At 32.4% G+C, this 20,465-nt stretch overlaps 1 protein-coding gene across 1 annotated transcript; it reads right to left on the bottom strand.

Annotated features, from left to right (window-relative positions):
• Nucleotides 1-19,570: 19,570 nt before the first annotated feature.
• LOC143551913 (uncharacterized) lies at nt 19,571-20,027 on the bottom strand. Its single transcript, XM_077042254.1, has one exon. It carries the CDS (start codon nt 20,024-20,026, stop codon nt 19,613-19,615), a length of 414 nt encoding a protein of 137 aa, XP_076898369.1. The 5' UTR covers nt 20,027; the 3' UTR covers nt 19,571-19,612.
• Between the last annotated feature and the right edge of the window lie 438 nt (nt 20,028-20,465).

The following is a 20,465-nucleotide window of genomic DNA, read 5'->3' as shown; positions in this document are numbered from 1 at the left end:
GCAACATGCCAGCTCAAGCTCGAAGAAGAGTAACAGTATGCACATCAACGCGGTAAGTCTTGTACCTCATTTTGAAATTACTTGTGTTGAAGTTGAGTCACCACCGCAGTTTATTGAGGCGGTGGTAAATGACGTTAATGTTGAGAATGAATGTGTTGGTCAAAAGGAAACAATTTCTCAAAATGAATTGAAATCGAACTCTAATGAATTAAATTTTTGTGAAAATTGCATTTGTGAAAAATGTTTAAATGCCAAATTGACCAACACGGATGATGAGGAGGTGGAGGATAATACTACCTCAAGTAAACTCCAAGACCCGGGAGTGCCACTTTTATCAATTCAAATTGGAGATTTCAAAACTGATCGGGGACTTCTAGATATTGGAGCATGTGTTAGTGTCATGCGCGGCAGTTTATATGATCAGTATGAGTTTGGCCCATTAGAGAGTGTAAACACCACCGTGGTGTTGGCGAATCAAACTCATACACACCCCTGGGGCATGGTCACTAATGTAATGGTTCAAGTGGACGATTTTAGCTACCCAGTTGACTTCCTGGTACTTTATTATGCTAAGGGTAATATTAAACAATCTGAAGTCATACTAGACAGGCCGTTCCTTGCCACAGCACATGCGGTAATTGATTGTGCTGAGGGATTTTTGGGCATTAAGTGTGGGAACCGTGTTAAGCGGTTATTATTGTTTGAAAATGCTACTAACCCTCTTGTTGACAAGTGTGTACCATCGTGCACAAATCATACAAGAGAGGGATGTTTTGTAACTGACAGGAACGACCTGAAGGGTAGCAGTGAAAGGATAGGTAGGAGAGGAAAGAAATCGGTGAGTTCTATGGTGACCTCACCGGGGTTTATGAAGCTACTTGAAGCATTCGATGCATTTTCGAGCTGTAGACACGCAATTCAGCGCTGACCGGGAGGCAACCCGGGTTTGTAAGTGTGTTCCATTTTATTTTATGTTTGTCGAGTCGTTGTTTGACTTTTGTCTCGAGTTATGTGCAGCAATTCTCAAGTGTGGGGAGGCTGTTGGTGAGGTGTGTATCATGAGGTTCGGTAAGCATTTGGTTAATTTCACGTCAATCCAGGTACGCATTACATTCCGACTTCGGAAACGTGTTCCGGGTAATGTCGGGATGTCGAAAAGTGACCAGGTCCGAAAATGCCCGACCCCAATTCGGTAAAAACTTTCTGTTCACTGGGGACCATCGAGCTACGCGATGGCCTAGGACAGTTCAACATCGCGCTACGCGATGGTGGCTAAGACTTCCCAGACGTCTGACGTCATCGCGTAGCGCGATGACGCCAGACCAGACACCATTGTGCTACGCGATGGTGTCTGAACCCTAATTCCATATCAATTAGGTCGCGTAGCACGACCTGTGCTTACCTGACCCATCGCGCTACGCGATGGGTCCTCGGATCTCTAGTAAAAAAAATACATAAATAAAATAAATAATAATAATATAATTAATAATAATATTTATTTATTTGTATATTTGTATTTTTGTTTGTGTTGCTTTTGGAACTTTGTGGGTGTATTCACTATAAACCCTCACGAGACCTCACTCGTCCACCCGGGCTACCGGGGGGGTTTAAAGGGCTTGTTGCATACGCTAAATGCAACCGTGATTCCTACGAAAGTGAGTTAGGTCTTTTATTATTTTTAATTAATTAACAAAATTGTTTATGAAATTGACTAACTCGGCTCGGTAATGTTTAATAATAATTTTAACTCTCGGAAGACCTAAGTCTTATACTTGTGAGTGGTTGCTTATACATGTCTCGAGATTTGTGCAGATTTGGTTAGACAGAATTGGTCAGTGGTGGAGACATGTGTCACGAGTGTGTTGAGAGTTGTGGGCCGAGTTTAGCATTGCATTGTCTTTATTATCAGGTGATTTCGGTTTCATAAACTATTTTGTTATTTTTATTGTAGTTTTTAGAATTGTAATTGTATAATTTGCGTTCGTTCATCACATTTGTTCCCCGGGTTTTTAAGTGGTATAACTGTCAGTTCAACCCCGTCCCCCAAATGATTATTAATTGTTTTATTATTATTTTAACATTGAGGACAATGTCAACCTCAAGTGTGGTGATGGGGGAAAAATTGAAAATTTTTAGCTCGATAGTACCTCGAACAGTATTCAGAAACTTAAGTTATTAACTGTCACTTATTGCTATTAATACCAAGTTAGAGGTTTTAGGTCATGGTTGGTTTTTCAGCTTCTCGATAGTTTTCCCGACAAATGTTTTTAAAACGAGAAGTTGAAAATGAAATCGTTTAGGCCGGGATAACGAGTCAAGGGGACGGGTATACATGTTTCATATCGGCAGCCCATATTTCCAGACATATTGTGAGAGTGGCCCTTATACTTAATACACATATTATATAATAGATATAAAACATGTCATGGCATTTATTTAGGGAAACCGGTATGTTTTACAGAATTAGAACTTGCTTGTCACATCGCGTAGCGCGATGGGTGTTGAAGATGGGGCATCGCGCTACGCGATGCCCTGTAAATTAGACTGCGTTGACTTATGGTCCATCGCATAGCGCGATGGACCTGGAGAGGAGACCATCGCGCTACGCGATGGTCCCCAGAATCGTGAAAGTTAGGGTTTTATTATCTCTAAGCATCATACATGGCCTACCAGATCATAACCGAAGCCCGAGAGATGCCGATGCGCGGCTAGTTCCTTCGAGTCATACCCGGGATGTAGAGTATTGTATCTTTCAGTTTTTCTCATGTATTAAGAACGAATTGATTGTAACTATCTTTGATGTTAATCTATGAGTATTGATGTCTAGTATTATTGTGCAAAACGTCACTTTAGGTTTATTTTGATCGGAACGATTAGTGTGCAAGTTGCTATGATAATTGCTTGTAGGATTGTTTTGACTTGTTAATTGCAAGAAAGCATACGTTTGCCCTTAGTTGAGTCGCACTGGCAGGGACCGTTTGATAACCAGTGCCTTGTGTTAACGAGCGTGGATGCCTAAGGTTTAACCGTTTAGTCAGTCTGTAGTTGACACAAGATAGTTTATCTGTTAAGTTGCATGAGTTTGCTGTTAGGTTACGTACTTAGATTCCCGGGTGTGATTTGCTTTGTTGATTGATTGAATCTTTGATTATATGTTTAGCTATTATAAAACCAAACTGTTTGCTAGTGTGATCAGCACTTTAATTGAATTACTTCATAATGTTAGGAATCGTTTACACTTTACACTGACCACATACTCCTCGTGGTTCGACACCCTACTTACCCTAGCTTGCTTAGGTGATTAGGACCTTGAATTAATTGTTTTTGACTAGATAGCGACAGTCTAGCGTCATAAATATATATATATATATAAATATATATATATATATATATATATATATATATATATATATATATGGGTGAGATTTAGAGAGAACTTCTGTTAATGAGAAAACTAGAGAACTAATAAGAATTATTTTTAACTTTTTTTTATAAATATATTGGGATTTTTTTTTTCTTTCCTTCTTCTAATAAGATGATATTGTTCCTGAAAAAAAAAACCGTCGATGTAATGCATATATGTGCACTAATGTGTATTAAATATATACAATAGTGTTTTATTGTATATAATACAACACAATTGCATTATACATAAACACTATTGAATATATGCAAATACAACACTAATAATTGTACTCAAAACACACTATCGCATATACGTAATACAACACTAATGCACATATGCAGTATATTGATTTTTTTATAGTTTTGGATATAATATAACATTATTGCACTAATACAATACAAAAAATTACATATATATACTATTCAACACTATTGCACATATCAAAATACACACTTGTGCAGATATGCAATAAAAAAAGTCGATGTATTGCATATGTGCACCACAACGAGTTTTTTTATTTTTATTTTTTTATTTTTTATTTTTTTCGAGTGAATGGTAACAAAATATAAGAATAATGGAAAAAACTAAAATTTAAAAATATTTCTTTATTAGTTCTCTATTTAAGATTGAGTTCTTTTTTGATCCTCTCCCTATATATATATATATATATATATATATATATATATATATATATATATAAAAGCAGTTCTTTTAGGAGTTAATGACGCATATTTGCTCCCGTGGTTTATAAAAAGTAACATTTTGGATATTAAGGTTTTCGAGTAACAAGGTTGGGTTCTATATATGCTTTATCTTTTGTAACAACTTTAGATATTAACACTAGCGATTATTAATATTTAAATGTGAAGCCCCTGACATGCCTAACACGTAAGTGAGGCTATTTCGTCACTTTCAAATTAAATGTGATTACCCCCATATGTTGTTTGACCATTTCTTCCCCATTAACCTACTCCGTATCCTCTATCTTTCTTCAATCTTCCATTTCCTCATTTCCCATTGTCGTTCCTACTCCAAACTCATATGGCGTTCCAAATTGATTGCAATGTGGGCTATCAGAGACATTAATTTTGAATTAGATTACTATATATATCATAAGTATTGTCAATCCATAATAACACACAGAAAAAAGTTAACTTTTCTTTAAATTAAAGCTCTAAATCAGGGTTATTTAATTTTTTTATTTTTATATGGGGGGTGTGTAGCAAGAGCTTCTTTGTCTCAAAGTTCATTACCTCATTATATGGGAGACTTTTAGAGTTTCTTGATAGGGTTTATAAATAGGGTTAGGTTAATTATGTTGATTTGGTGAACTTAGACATTTAAGCATTCTTACATGAATTATGATAGCTTGATAGTGATAGTGTCATAGTTTGACAGTTTTATGTGTCCCGAGTACAGACTTGCTTAATGAATGATAGTTTTTATGCAATGGTTTATTTTTTTTTAAATCCCTAATAATTTATGTTATGTTTAAAAGCTATAACTCACTCTGCTGACTTTTAGTATGAACATCAGGTATAAGTCATGTGAAAGAATGCATAGCAGACACTAGAGCAGCCTATCTATGCAAGAGTGGCATTCCTTCATGTTTACAGTTTAAGACACTTTACTTTCAATTAAGGACCTGTAATCAATTGCTGGATAAAGTTCTATATTAACGCTTGTTCTCGCAGCAATTTAATAACTTAAATTAAGTTTCAGAACTATCTCGCTTTGTTTAAGTTCTATAAATTAAATTAAATTGTTCTTGCAAAGTTCTATAAATATAACCGCTTTGGTTGTCTCATATTTGGAGTGTTACAAATAAGTTTAAGAGGGAGTATATATGCCTCAAGCGTAGATAGAATAATTGCTTTGTATACCATGATAAGTTGAGAAAATAAGCACGGTTTCCCATTTGAAACCACTTAATGTAGTTCTAAACAATGTAATCTTGTAACTAGCTCAGCTGTAGCAAAGAAAAAGAAACTAGTGAGTAGTTTGATAATGTCGAATATAAAAATCAAGTTCAAAGTGGTGCGAGCGTTAAAAGGTGTAAAAGATTTATTTATAGTCTAACACATAATCTAAAAGCTTTCCCGTTGAAGTTAAACGTGTGTCGAAGCTCTCGTCTCGTGTCTAGAATTCTCAACCACATTAATTATTAACTTGACCGTAAATATATAACGGGTTTCGTACTTTAATATCGCAAGTCACATTTTTTTGGTCTTACAGGTATTGATAGGACCGACACAGTACGTTAATGCGGTAAAGTATAAGTGCGATACATAAGATCTCAAGGGGCGGTTATGAGGGGTATCTAAAGTTCAAGGACTAAAGATGATTTCTAAGTGCCTAACTTTACTTATGAAATTGTTTATTTATTAGCATAATATGTTTATGTGTCCTAATTCTAATTATCTTGTTGCTTAAGTTTATAGGTTCCTATAAATAAGGCCAGGTCGTCAGGTCATCTCGAACTAGGGACAAGGAAATGAAACTAAGGCTTTAGGGCCCACTTTAAGGTCTTCAATTATCTAAACAAAATTAATAATTTTGCGTTTGTAATTACATATTAGGATTAACATGTGTGATTTGAGCGGCGTTTAAACTGAATTAGGTCTAGAAATATGTGAGCAAATGAATTATTTGTGTATTTATAAAAAATAATGATAACATTTTGATTTGTTTGAAGTGAATGCAAAATAATATTTTTACAACAATGCCTCGTTTTTAGAAATTGTTTTAGGCCACTAAAAAGGTTGAGTCGGTGCTACATAAGGCTTGAGTTTATTTGTTTGTATGAAGTACTGTAACGCATCAAGTCCGTTTCTTACTAATAAAAAGAATCACATAAGATTTATGTAATATCATGTTTGGTTTCCTGATTCAGTTGATAAAATAATTCAACAACTCTTATCTCTTAGACAAAGCGTGGTGGGCGGCATTTCTGGGCGAGGAGGCGATGAAATCCCCCCCCCCCCCGGGCAATAAGAGAGGCGACATATATTTGTCGCGGGGTTTGAGTTTGGAAATAGTAATTTTTTAATATGTTGTGTGTGTAACATATATATATATATATATATATATATATATACATATATCGGGCTACAACACCACTACACCCTAAAATGAAAATCGTCCATCCGCTGACGTGACGCCACGTGTCGAAGTCGCCCTTACTTTGTAGCCCTCTACTATACATAGCCTTAATGGGTGAATATGATTGAGCTCTAGCCCACACAAGGGGTGCATTTATACAGGAGTATTGTAACTTTGATGTTAAAAATAGGAAGTTATGCTTACCATAAAATGGCGTTACACCATATCCTTTGCGTTGTGTTAACCGAACTTTACTTTTGTTAAAGTTTAAATTCTTTTATGCTTACAACAACTTTCTGCTTAAATTAAAACCAAATAGTTAAAATTACAACTTTTAGTGGTTTTAACATCACTTTGGCATAGATATCATTCATTAATTAATAGTACACACATAATTACAAAAGTTTATAATGCTTTATCCTTCATATTGAGCAATGGCATAACAAAATTCCATCAAAAATACATTCAACAATAACTAAAGGTTCCTTAATAGAGTTTATTGTGCTTCGGAAAGTTACAATAGAACAAAACTTATGTAACTGATGAGTTTTACATCCCCTGTGCAAGTTAATGCGAAAATGTGTCAATGCCATTTTTTTTTTCTGTGAGCTTCCAAGTTTGATGCATCCTTCTTCTTACAATTGTAGTTGCTAAACAATTACATGCAACTACCGCTACCAAAAGGTGAAACTCATGAGACAAGAACACCACCCACACACATAAGAATGAGGCCCAAGAAGGCCCCAAAAGTTAATAAATAAATGAAAATAATATAAATATAAACTTGGTAAAATCATGTAATAGATCTACTGATGAAGCATTTACTGATAGGCTATCTTTCAAAAAATCAAAGCAGTGATATGCATGGCAAAAAAGAAAATGCATGAGTTTCAAAAGGAGAATGTGCTTTGTTTTGAAATTGAAAATTGAGACCGGCCTACAAGCTAGTGCTATCAGTGATGGGAAAGCGTTGCAGCATATACACAATACAATATTACCAAGGCCGTGTCCGAGGATTTAAATACCTCGGCCGAGCCGGAAAAAAAAGACCCATAGCCTTAGTGAGTAACGAAATATATAAGCTAATTTTTTTAAACGAGGCTTAATGTTATAACAATAAACATAGAAAAATATATTATTAAAATCAAATACCGTAATAATTAACGATTAACTAATGTTTCGTGAAACTCTCCTAAGTTTGGAAAAAAAAAGCTTGGTCCTTGGTGGCTAGCTTGGTCAACCGTGGAGGAGCCTGGTGATTAACAACGAATCAACAGTGGTGGTCGGCTGGGTTATTTGTTCAGCATTCGCAAAGAAGGAATGAACCAAAAGGAAATTTCAATCGACCGCTATTTCTTTTATTTTGCATCGGATTTTTATTTAATTTTTTTAGTTTTTATTTTAGTTTGGGCCCAATAATTTAAACTTAATTAAATGGATTATGGATAAAAAATAATTTTGGGCTCAATAATTATAATATGGTAAAGAGCAATTCATATTTTATAAGTTTTATATTTTTAAATGTATATATAAAAAATATAGATACAAAAAATTTTGGCCCCTAAAAATTGCGTGCCCCGACCGACGATCCAACCGGCGCCACCCTCCAGCCGGCCTTGAATATTACAGAAGCGTAACAGCGGGATTCATAGAAAATTGATACACATCTCCAGTCTCCCAACATTGAAATATATACGGGAGATTGGGATTCATATAAATATAGATATCTCCCGGTGAATCAAATCAAATGTTGTATAAAACACAATTGAGATTAGAATTATTTGAATGTTTTTGATTTTGGATACGGGCGCCTTTTGTTCAATGTGTAGTATTTATAGTCTCATCTTATACAACATGACGTTGAAAAAGACAAATTAAGTACTATTCAAAATATAATAAAAACTATAAAAGAGATGCAAACATACTGCTCGATCATCCTATTAATGATGTGGACGTCTTATATCAGTTCGGAATTCGATGTTTCCGAAGTCCTTTAATGAGATTGGTAATTTCAAGCATGTGTGAATATTTCCAAAGAAATAGCCTAATATAATTTGAAACATATAATATTATCGATCCTTTCGTTGGAAAAAACGGTTGATATATAGTGATTTGTTTCTTTTGCGGAACAATCAAGGCATTTATGTGGCAACTCCAAGGTGTCACCAGAACTTTACGGTTGTCGTGGGATAAGATAGTAATATACGTTCGGTTGTTTCTATTAAGTTTTAAAAAAATATAATTTAGCCGCCAACTCTTAATTAGCAGTCACACATTTTAGTCACCCGGCCACCTTCAATCACTCCTCATTCAAGGTTTTTCTGGCTGTTGCAACAAGGATCCACCAAGATGGCTATTGGGATCGTCATGGCAGTTAAGGGGATAGATCAAATGTCTCGTCTTCTTTGTCTTGTCTTGTATTGAAAGTTATAAAAAGTCATGAAGAAACTCGTTAGAATGGCTCTAAGAGCTCTAGGACCACCCTCCGACTTAGGGATTCATCAGCATAATCGGTATGAGAGTATGACAGAGAGGGATAGAGAAGGTACGAGTTATATATATATATATTTATATTGTGAAAACTCTATAAAAACAGTCTCAATCACAAGATTTTAATTAATGTTTAAATCTTGTGGTCCACAATTAAAGTGAATAAAAAATATAAATATAAAGATAATTTTTTTTCTCTGCTGAAAGCATATATAAAAATTATTAAAAAAATGTTAAAAAATATAGAAAATCATTTTTTTTCGATGTTTCGATGTTTTGTATTAAATGTTACAACATATATTACATGTAACAAAAAAAAAAACGATGTTACATAGGGTTTTCACGGGTTTTCACAACTCAAGTGGGTTTTCATTTTAACCTTAAAGTATAGAATGAAAACCCATTTGAGTTGTAAAAACCCGTGAAACCCCTATGTAACATCGTTTTTTTTTTACACAAGTAATATATGTTGTAACATTTAACACAAAGTATCGAAACATAAAAAAAATTGTTTTGCTATTTTTTAACATTTTTTTACTAATTTTTTTATATGTTTTCAGGAGAGATAAAATATTATATTTATGTTTACATTTTTTATTAACTTTAATTATGAACCACATGATTCAAACTTTAATTAAAAACATGTGGTTGAGAATGAGTTTCTAGAGTTTTCACAACTCAAGTGAGTTTTTATTTTAACCTATATATATATATATATATATATATATATATATATATATATATATATATATATATATAAGGATCCTAAGAGAACCATTAGCAAATTGAGAACTTTGGAACCATCTTGGACCACTAAAAAAAACCTCTAAAAAAATATTTAAAAAATTATAAAATAAAAAAAAACGAAAATTTTAAAAAATTAAAAAAACCAAAATTCTTATATTTCATTCCGGTTTCATTAAAAAGAATGATTTGTTTTTTTCTTTTTAATTCATATAATACCCATACATATATATATACTTTTATTTAATCTCTAGTTACGTAATGTACACATATGTAAATTATCATTTACCTTAAATTGTACATATGTGTATAGGAAAAAACATGTGTGTACATATTATACATATATGTATAATAAAAAAACGATTTTTTTTTCTTTTTAATTCGTATTATACCTATACACATATGTATATTTTTATTTAATTTCTAGTTACGTAATGTACACATATGTATATTATCATTTACCTTAAATTATACATATGTGTATAGGAAAAAACATGTGTGTACATATATGTATATTATACATATATGTACAATTTAGCTAAACCGAGAAATTTTTTTTTTTACATTTTTTTTAGAAACCGGGATGATAAATAAGAACTTTGGCTTTTTTAGTTTTTTTATTTTTGTGTTTTTTTTTTGTTTTATGATTTTTTTTTTTATTTTTGGATTTTTTTATGATCCAAAATGGTTCTCACAGTTCTTAATTCCCAAAAAGTTCTCACATGATCATGATCCTATATATATATATATACATATATATAGAAAATGATTCACATAAGAATAAAGAGTTTCCTATGAATAGTAAGAATCAATAAATTTTTGACATTTTGCGGCATTAAAATCTATGGTAAAAGAATAATTTGAGGAAACTATGTCGGTTATAATGCTGAAAGAGTAATTCTAGGAAACTATGTCGGTTTTTGGTAATTTTAAATCTCAAACATTGATTAACATGATCCAATGGTTATAATTTATTCCTAGTCTTCCTAAAAAACTATCTTTTTTATTTTAACCCACCCCTATATATATATATGCTCATGTAATCTGTGATTATAAAAGAAAAAGGATCTTTCAAATGAGGATAAGCTCATGCTCAATATATGGCAGGCCCGGTTTTTGCGCTGTGCAAACCGTGCAGTGTCACGAGGCCCAAAATTGCAAAGAGGCCTAAAGATTTTTAAGACTTTTCATATATACAGGCCCAAACCCAATTAAAACCCAAACTTTCCCTAAAACAAACTCGCTTTAGCTTACGTAACGCACCCTCTCTCCTATCTTTCCCTCTGTATATCTCTCAACCTCCTTCATTCACCTTCAAAATAATAAGATATTCCACCATTAATGGCATCCTCGTCGGCGTCTGTACACCGCCTACGCCTATAACCATCTCCGGTTCCGGTGTCTTCGTTTGCACATTCATAGTTTGCATACCCCGTACGTGAGTACCGTTAGTGAGCGGTTTCCAGTTGTAGCAGCGGTGTAGGGAGTACCTACGGAGTCTTTCCGAGCGCAATTGAACTCCGTTGTCAAGGTTTTCCGGCTGTTCTGCAACTTGCGGCCATGATATTATTAATTGATTGTATTGATTTTGTAGAAATCAAATAGTTTAGAACTTTATGTTAGGATAAGAAAGATATATCTAACGATAATTTGTTAATTATTTAGTATCGAATGGCTCTACCTTCAATTTGTTTTTCTGATAATTTGTTTATTTTTTACATTCCCATTTATCCGAGAGAACCTCAAAATTCGTTTAATTAACTTCGATAATTTTGATATATTATTTTTGTTTTGTTTATTTCATAACAGTTGTATTTGTATTATGGGTTTTTTGATATAATCGATGGGTTTATATTATTCGGAGGCCCAAAATTTTTTTCGCACGAGGCCTAAAGTTATTTTATCATTTTCGAGGACGGCCCTGATATATGGGCTAGAATGTTTACATGTATATGCTCGATCTACATGTTCCTTGGTCTAGTAAGATGTAAATACGCTGGATTCTGCACCTTTTGTTATCGGATTCTTATTCAGTCGTCGTGATTCATAAGGCATGGACCGCATGGTCCATGTTAGCCCACGAAATCTAGAGTAGATGCATATCACGATCGAGCAAGTATACAATAACGACATCCATAGGTTAAAAATTCTGATTATAAAAAAAAACCCTTAACTACATCAATATAAAGGTGGAAGTGTCTTACGTTTCAGCAAACTATTGGACTACAATTATAATTAATGAAAATTTCATATCAAAATGAAATTTGACCTGCCACAAGATCATCCATGTAGTTAATTCATTATCTTTATAATGAATTTATTTACTCCTTGTCAACAACTATAATTTTTCCCACTCGAAGTTTAAGTATAGGTTTATATAATTTAACGTTATGCTTTTTAACTATAAAGATCATAAATACATTTAACCTTTAGACTTAGGCGGATGTTCAAATATTTAAACGGGAGAATTTCACTCAAACCCTTAAAACCGGCTAGAATAAAACCGTTTCACAAATCTCTCGAATGGCCTAAGGGTGTTGATTAGTTCTTCGTGTTAATTAGTGATAGAAAAACATGATAATATGATAAACCTATAATTATATACGTACTTGTTATATCATAGAGATTACTGACCGCATCAGAAAGGGTGTAGACGATATGATTGTCAGCTTGGTCGGTTCCCCTTTAAGATGTATAGTTAAGGATGGGGTAAGGGTTCTTGAAAGAAACCCAGTTTTAGGTTAGAGAGAGAGAGAGAAAGGAGGCATATGAATTTCTTAGGTGTGTGTAATTAGGTTATGATGTTAATTTATTACACACACACACACACACCCAAAAAGAACCTTTTATTAGATAGTAAGGGTAATATAGTCCATAAAAAATTACCAAGCTAATATATAACCAGGTATAATTAATTATTTTTATCTATTTTAATATATATGTAAATGATAACGATGGTCATGCAAATAAATATATACATATTAATATTTATTCTTACATTCTTCCACTTGGCCGAGTAATCATTTATTATTGTAACACCCTATTTTGTGATCAAATAAAAATATGAATGGAACTTTTATTGTCAAGCGAGTAAGATGTCTATCTGAAATATGAGACATCTAAACAAGTATTTAATGGTATAAGATACTGTTTATCGATAATAATAAAATATATTATATTTGACAATGCTCCGTTTTTAATGAAACTTGGGTCAAAATGAAGAGAAAAATGAGCTCGTTCCAATAGTATATTTATAATTTTATAAAACGGTATATTTTAAAAGTTATAAGAGAAAAATGAGTGACGCAGCTGAATTAATTATATTATATAAAATAATAATAAAACTCAATACTACATTCTTTTCTTTTACGTGTGTAATTGTGAAGTGAAAATATCTTCAGCAAGAATATTGTATAACAAGTTTCTATGTGCATGTATATGTGTATATTCAAGCAAGACAGGAGAAGTGTACATGTGTATTGATGAGATGTGTTTATGAAGCTTGGTTACGAAGTAATATCAGAAACACATCCAACTCATAACTTCCTATAAATAGGGAACTAATTCATAAAAATATATTTCACTTACTACCTTTTCTCGCATATAGAGCAATTAGTCAGGTTAGTATCTATTTAGTTTAAATATTAGTTTCTTGTTAACTTTAATATTAGAATCTTTACTAGGATTATTAGTTTACTTATAAACTTAATTATAATAAATTACTAAGAGTAGAGTTAAGGGTCATAGCCAAGATAATGGCTAGTTAATGTCCGCTCCTTATATGACTAGTGACTAAGATTATTCTGGTCTTGATCAGGAAACTGAGTTCGGATTGATTATAGTAAAGCATCCCTATAGCAAAAGTGACTTTTATGAATGCTTTCTAGACATGAACATGCTTGTCATAAACTGTAATAATATGGCATGACTGTTGTACGCATGCATATAGCCTGAGCATGACATACACATGATATTTGTGGTCCCTTATATGTGCCGCTACGGCGGGATTTGTCGGTATTACACCCGTGATGTAGCGGGCATTAATTGTATGGTTATGTATGTTACGTGGTGACGTTGGGTTATGATGACATGGGCGGGTACAAGTCATGAGTAATTAATGTGATTTACAAATTGTGTATATTCATGAACTCACCAATAATCGCTGACGTTTTAAGCATGTGTCACAAGAAATGATGGTTAGGGTTGTGCGGGTTGTTTATCTCGGATAGGCGTGGCTAGTGGAATAAAGCATCCCTGACTTTCTTATCTGGTGGAATTTTGTATGAACGGCTAAGAGTAGTTTGACCAAACTTTATACTTTTAAGTTTCCAACTTTTGTACCATATAATTTGTATTAATAAAATAAGTGTTTCCTTGTAAGTTGGTATCAACTGTGTATGGTGCATCCTTATCTGGGTGTGGTGTCACAATTATGAGCTGAGCATTAGATAAGCATTATTAGAAGTTAAAACTCATTTTAGTTTTATACACAACCTGGAGTAGAGGAATACAGTCATTGAACTGAACATCAGCTCAAGATCCCCATTAATCATACTGTAGTCCTTATTTAAAACATAAGTAGTTATGATCAAAATTTTCAAGTAAGCTCTTTAGAACGTTTGATTTGTATAATAATTTGTCTATATGTCATTATGCATGCATAACATATTAAGAGACATATAAAATCAAAACTAAGGAAAATTAATAATTAGTCATTCATAGTTGATATGATCTAAATTACGCATATACTATGTAAATATTTCTAACACTTTTAAATGGCTTTGGTCACTTTTATTATATGATGCATTTAATGCGCTCGTATTTACATCTTTGAGTTTTGAAAGTTAATAGTAAAAGAAAGACGTTTAAATTAAGTAAATCATGTTTACTCAAATTGTAACTAAATTTTTATACATATTTATATTTATTTGAATATTTATTTGAAGTTGATTTTAAATGCTGAAAGTTCTTTCACGTTGATGTGTAGAGAAATTCAAGACAACTTAATTTTAAACATGGAGAGGCCCACGTTAATTGTTATTAGGCTTGGGTGAACTAAATTCAACATAAAGGCCCATGTAGAAGGAATCCGAAGGTTTTGGTCTTTAAAGTCGTATGTCGGCTAGGAGGCATAATATAAGAGGTCATAATTAAGATTGAGGGGGAGCCGGCTGAGAACAAAAGAAGGGAAAGTGAAAGCGCATTGGTGTCCGAGTTCCACACCTACTCATCTAAGAATCCTTACTAGTCGGTTTGAATTTATTATTTTCGTCATGAATTTATTGTTTAAACCTATTTATTATCTTTTGTTCTTGAGTATGGTTGTCGGCTAAATCCTTAGACCGCCTAGGTTATGATGAACCTACTTTGATGTTTTGTTTTGACTTGGGATTATTTATTGTTATGGTTTTTATGATTTAGTAAAAGATTTACTTATATTAAATTGATGCGTATGAATGCTTAGAATTGTTTGATGAGTTTTATTCCATAGCTTTCCTTGATTATTATTTGTCATATGATAAGATTGTTATTAGGTCGATTACTTTGTGTTCTTGATTATTTTATGATTGATGTCATGATAAGATCATAGGAATAATATTGTCAAATAAACCTAAGTGTGCTGCTAACCTAAAATCTGTAAAGTGCTAGGTTATTGATAGATCTTTATTATTTAATCTTGCTAGATTTAGTTCTTCGTAAAGAGTCCGTCTAGGGTTGATTATTTATTATTGTCTATTAAGTCAATTAAATATTTTAAATTGCCTTTGATTTCCGCGCTGTAAGGTAGGATTTCGTATAAAGGAACTATATCATAATTAATTAGGTGACCGTAAGGGAACTTGATTTTTAATACTGATGTGCGTTAAAACTTATTAGAAATCCATAGGTGTCTCTTGAGAAGGGTCAGGGGTCCTGCTCGGGTTTTCTTTTAAGTGTCAATTTTACGATCCCAGTCCAAAACTAAATATTTTCCCGGGTTAATTCATTACTGAAATTTAGGGGATTCTAGCCTAGGTAGTTTTCTCATCATCATCTTATTTTAAATAACAAATTCTTGTTTTTGTTTAAATTACTTGTTTTCTTAATTAGTTTTTAATTATAGTATTTTAAATAAAAACCCCAAAAACAAGTATAATTAATAAGTCGTGTTTGTAGTCGAGTCTAATTAGCTAATAAACGTAATTTAGAGAGTCTCGTGGGTTCGATATCCGGACTTACTTAGCTTTACTAGAGTCAACCGGTTCACTTGCCGGTTAGTAGTTTAGTCGAGTTTTAGAGAGTCTAGAGTATTACTTCGTGTTTATTTTTTAGTTAATTTAGTTAATAATTATTAAACTACTTTTAGCACATCAATAGTACTATTCAATTATACATGGTCATTAGTAATCCCGTCTTAATTATTAAACGCTTACATAAGACTTATGGGTGATAGACTTTTAGTCATCGGATCCTTAAGAATATCATGAATGTATTTGATACAAAAATTTAGTTCCTCATTTCGCTCATAAACAAATAATTGATTTCATATAGAAATTTTAATGCAGCGCCTCTCTGAGATCTATCATATCAAATTATGAGTATGTACACACAATGCTTTGACTTATGTAACATATACAAGTCAAAAGAATGTCATCTATATAAGGACAAGTTTATTTTAGTTTCTGTCACTCATCTTGTGGTAGGTACATTAATCGACTTGGTTTTTGATGAAAATAATTGTATAAAGATATCAAAACATTTTGATAGTTGCATTAACCCATATATGGATTTTATTGACTTACATACTAAATTTTCTTTCACCTTCAAATTATAACTTTTAGGTTGTTTTATGAACATATAAATATGTAAGCCGGTTGTTAGGGAAAATTGTTTTAATGTTCACTTAATGTAGCTCTTAACTATTATAAGCTAATAGAACAGTAATGATTTTCAAAGAAATCTTTTATAATATATTTAAGAAGATTCTTTGATGATTTATCCTCTATTGAATATAATCTTTAATAATCAATCGTGCTTCTTTGTGTCTTAATGTTTGTGTTAGGATTTAATTTATTTATTAACACCCGTAGGTGTTTCATCAAAATCTCAAACGTTATTCTGGCTTATGCAGTTTAGTTTAATTTGCAAATAATAACTTTATTTCATTTAAAAGATTGATTGATATTAATGGTTTAATTAGAAGAGGTAAGATTAGTAAACTTTCAAACATCCATTTCAATTTAGTTAAGGAGGTTACATAGTCATCAAAGTTAGTAGGTTTTAAAACCTAGTGACCTCCTGAGTTGATTATTGGGTTTATTAGAAGTTTCAGTTTTATGGATTAGCTCTTAGTTAGGTTGCTATCATTTTCATGATTTTAAATGTGTAAGAGCTGGTGTACAAGAGGTGTAATCTGAGTTAAATTTGGAGTAAATTTTAATAACTACCCCCCCCCCCCCGGCGACTCTTGTACTTCTAACAAGTCACTATAAGGACTGCTCCTACTGACTTTAGAAGCCTTTAGAAAAATGGCATGCTTAGGGTCAATATATGAAGACCAATTGATTATAATAAAGAAACAAGTAAATAATATAAGTTGTTGCAGTTTCTCTTGGTGAGGATTAGTTTAATAACAAATCTGAATATGCCCACATTTAGGCAAAAATGAAACTTTTGTAAGTGTAGTATTAAATTCTAAGAAGATAAGTTTTGATGGAACAGTGTTGTAATGGAGCAATGTCTTGTACAAGAGGTACAATTGAGTTAATATCAAGATTTCACTCCCACTTCTTGTAAATCTTGCGAATTATAATTAAAACACTTAAGACTCCCACTAATCTTCGGTATCTTTAAGAAAACTACATGAGAAGTTTCAATGATGTATGTGATGTGGGAATTTGTCATACAATGTTAGACTTGATTTGATTTCCTTAACGTCCATATGTCATAAGAAACTTAGGGACATATTTAGAAGAAATCCTATTAAATATATATGAATGGATCTCTTTAATTATACCATGGACCATAGAAGATAGACTGGATACAAATAGATAGTCTATAAATGATAAATGAATTATGTCTGAATATTTCTAGTGGACCCATACTTATTTCTCAAGCCAGGTAATTTTAGGACATCTTACACATGATTTGTAATAACTAGAGACTAGATGAAAAATCATCCTCATCAACCATGTAATGATTTCTTATAAAATTTGGTTCAATGGATGAAATTTTTAGGTCTCATTGTCTTTTGTTAAATTCTTATTTGCATGATAATAAAAGGTGTGAAAATGTATAGTATTATCTTGTTCTATCCAAATATTAATAACAAATTATTATGAGAGTTTAAGATAAAAGTGACTTTTTGTTGGCTATGCAAATCTCACAAGTATCATAATGTAGCTTAAGTATCAATACTGAATTATGAATAATCTTTAGAATTTTGTAAGGTATCATAAAGCATAACCAGAAGACAGTTTATTGTACCACTTATTTTTTTTACTATAAATTGTTCAATAATTATAAATAATATCTTTTTTTTTAAACCAGATATATATTTTTAGTATATCCTTATTTTATAGGATTTTTATATCAAATATTTGGTGATATTAATTTTTAATTAAATGAGATGTTCCGTTTAAGGGCTATTTGGGTTTGGTGAGACCCATACCCGTGCATTCGGGTCAAATGCATGAGAAACATCCATTTACAAATAAAACAATCTGGTGATTTGAGAGAATAAAGGAAACAAACCGAGAGATTTTAAAGGTTTCGTTTATATATATTTAAGATATATTAAACACACATACTAATATAATAATATATTTTTTATACTAATAAAAAGCCAAAATTTAGTATATATTATACTAATATAATAATATTAAACCAAAAAACTCGAGTCCAGGATCGATAATCAAATACGAACTAAACGAATAACTCTCGCTTATATTAATCAGAAAATCTCACTCAAAAAACTGATTACAATATCTCAAACCCTAACTTAGTTTTGACTCTTGATGAACCTAACTCAGTTACATCTAGATGAACCCTAACTCGGTTGCATCTCACATGTTCAATAATGTCTAGCCATGGCTTGATTTATATAGACTAACATAAATTACTAAGCGGACCTATTATAATTACAATATAATTAGAAAACATAACCAACTATGAAAGACTTGTTAATATTGGCCCTTCAAATTCATCGACTTATGAGTTGGAGTCCGAAATTATTGCCAACAAAAACCGCCCACTTATCGCTAAGGGCGGTGTTGCCGCCTCATATATAATGTCAGATGTGTTTATTTAATATGCTTCAGCTATTCTTCTCTTATACATATTATAATGGCCCAAACCATTGGCACCAAATTTTTGTATGACAAATTTGTCCCTTTTATTGCCCTTTTTCAGTTTCTCCAATCAAATTATAACATGATCCAATTATATTATTACAAAAATTCATTTCGTAGGTAATGTTTTATTTTTATTTTTTCTATATGTAAGAATCAAAGGTTAATGGTTAATTGGTTATTACCAATATTTGATAACTATCTAGCATGTGTTCCAAGATTGGTGGAGCCGCACAATTGTTTGTGTCTACTTGAAGCATATGATAACCACTAGTATAATGTTTTAAGTATAAAAGACATGCAAAAAGTAATGAATGAAAATTAGAAACTGAAACTAGTAAGTTAATTTAAAGAAGTTAATATAAATAGATGTTCGAATGCTCCAGAAATTACACAACATGAGAGACGATAAAGATATTTTGACTTAAAAAAAAGTACCAGCACACAAACAAACAAACAAACCAAACATACCATCTCACACAAACTAATTTAACTCCATAACCGTAAACTAGATAGCTACCTGGTGACAATAAACAAAGCTCTAGGGATGAGGGAGCACACCACCACCACCAACACCGGCACCGCCACCACCACCAATAGGAAACACACCACCACCAAGAGGTGGCAATCCACCAAAACCATTACCAAGACTACCAAAAGTCCCAATACCACCAGCCGGACCACCCTGTCCTCCATACTGATATCCCATACCAACACCACCGATTCCATTCGCACCACCAAAATCACCACCTACACCAACTCTGGTTCCCATCCCGCCAATGGGCAACCCGTTGTTTCCAAAGCCGCTATACCCACCGGTTCCACCAAAAGTGTACACATTCTTTTGGTCCGTAAGACCAACAGCACCTTTGTTTTCCTTTGGTACGTCTCTACCGGCAATGGTACCAACGGACACCACTAGAACTACAATTAACACAAAGCAACACTTTGTCATTTTTCACTATTTTTACTATCTAAAAGACTAGAACTTGATTGATGCAAGAATTTGTGAAGTGAGGAGAGTCTATTTAAAGGGAAAACATGAGAGTGAGTTGTACAGTTGGGAGAGCAAATGTAATTTTTAATTTTGGCAGAAAGTAACTGACCAATAGACAGTGTAGGAATTTAAATTTCATAAACTTTATAACCTACTAAATTGTTATGACTACTGGTCATATAAAATGACAGGACAAACCTAGACATTTATTTTTTATTATAATTTTTTATTTTTTAATGTTATTAGTCGTTTTGGTTTTGAAATCTACGTACCATACGTCTATGTGGTACTATGCTTACGAGGAGAAATGTTTAAATACAAAAGGAGACAAAAATGAAAAGTGTAAAAGGAATTTGTGGTCACACAAAAAACTTCTTAAAAAAAATTCTAAAAAATT

This window comes from Bidens hawaiensis, unplaced genomic scaffold (genome assembly GCF_021521415.1).
Source record: "Bidens hawaiensis isolate Kalapana, Puna unplaced genomic scaffold, B.hawaiensis_p1.1 tig00016744_1, whole genome shotgun sequence".
Classification (NCBI taxonomy): Eukaryota; Viridiplantae; Streptophyta; class Magnoliopsida; order Asterales; family Asteraceae; genus Bidens; species Bidens hawaiensis.
The sequence above is the reverse complement of the archived record's forward strand: the minus strand, read 5'-3'. Positions and strand labels throughout refer to the sequence as shown.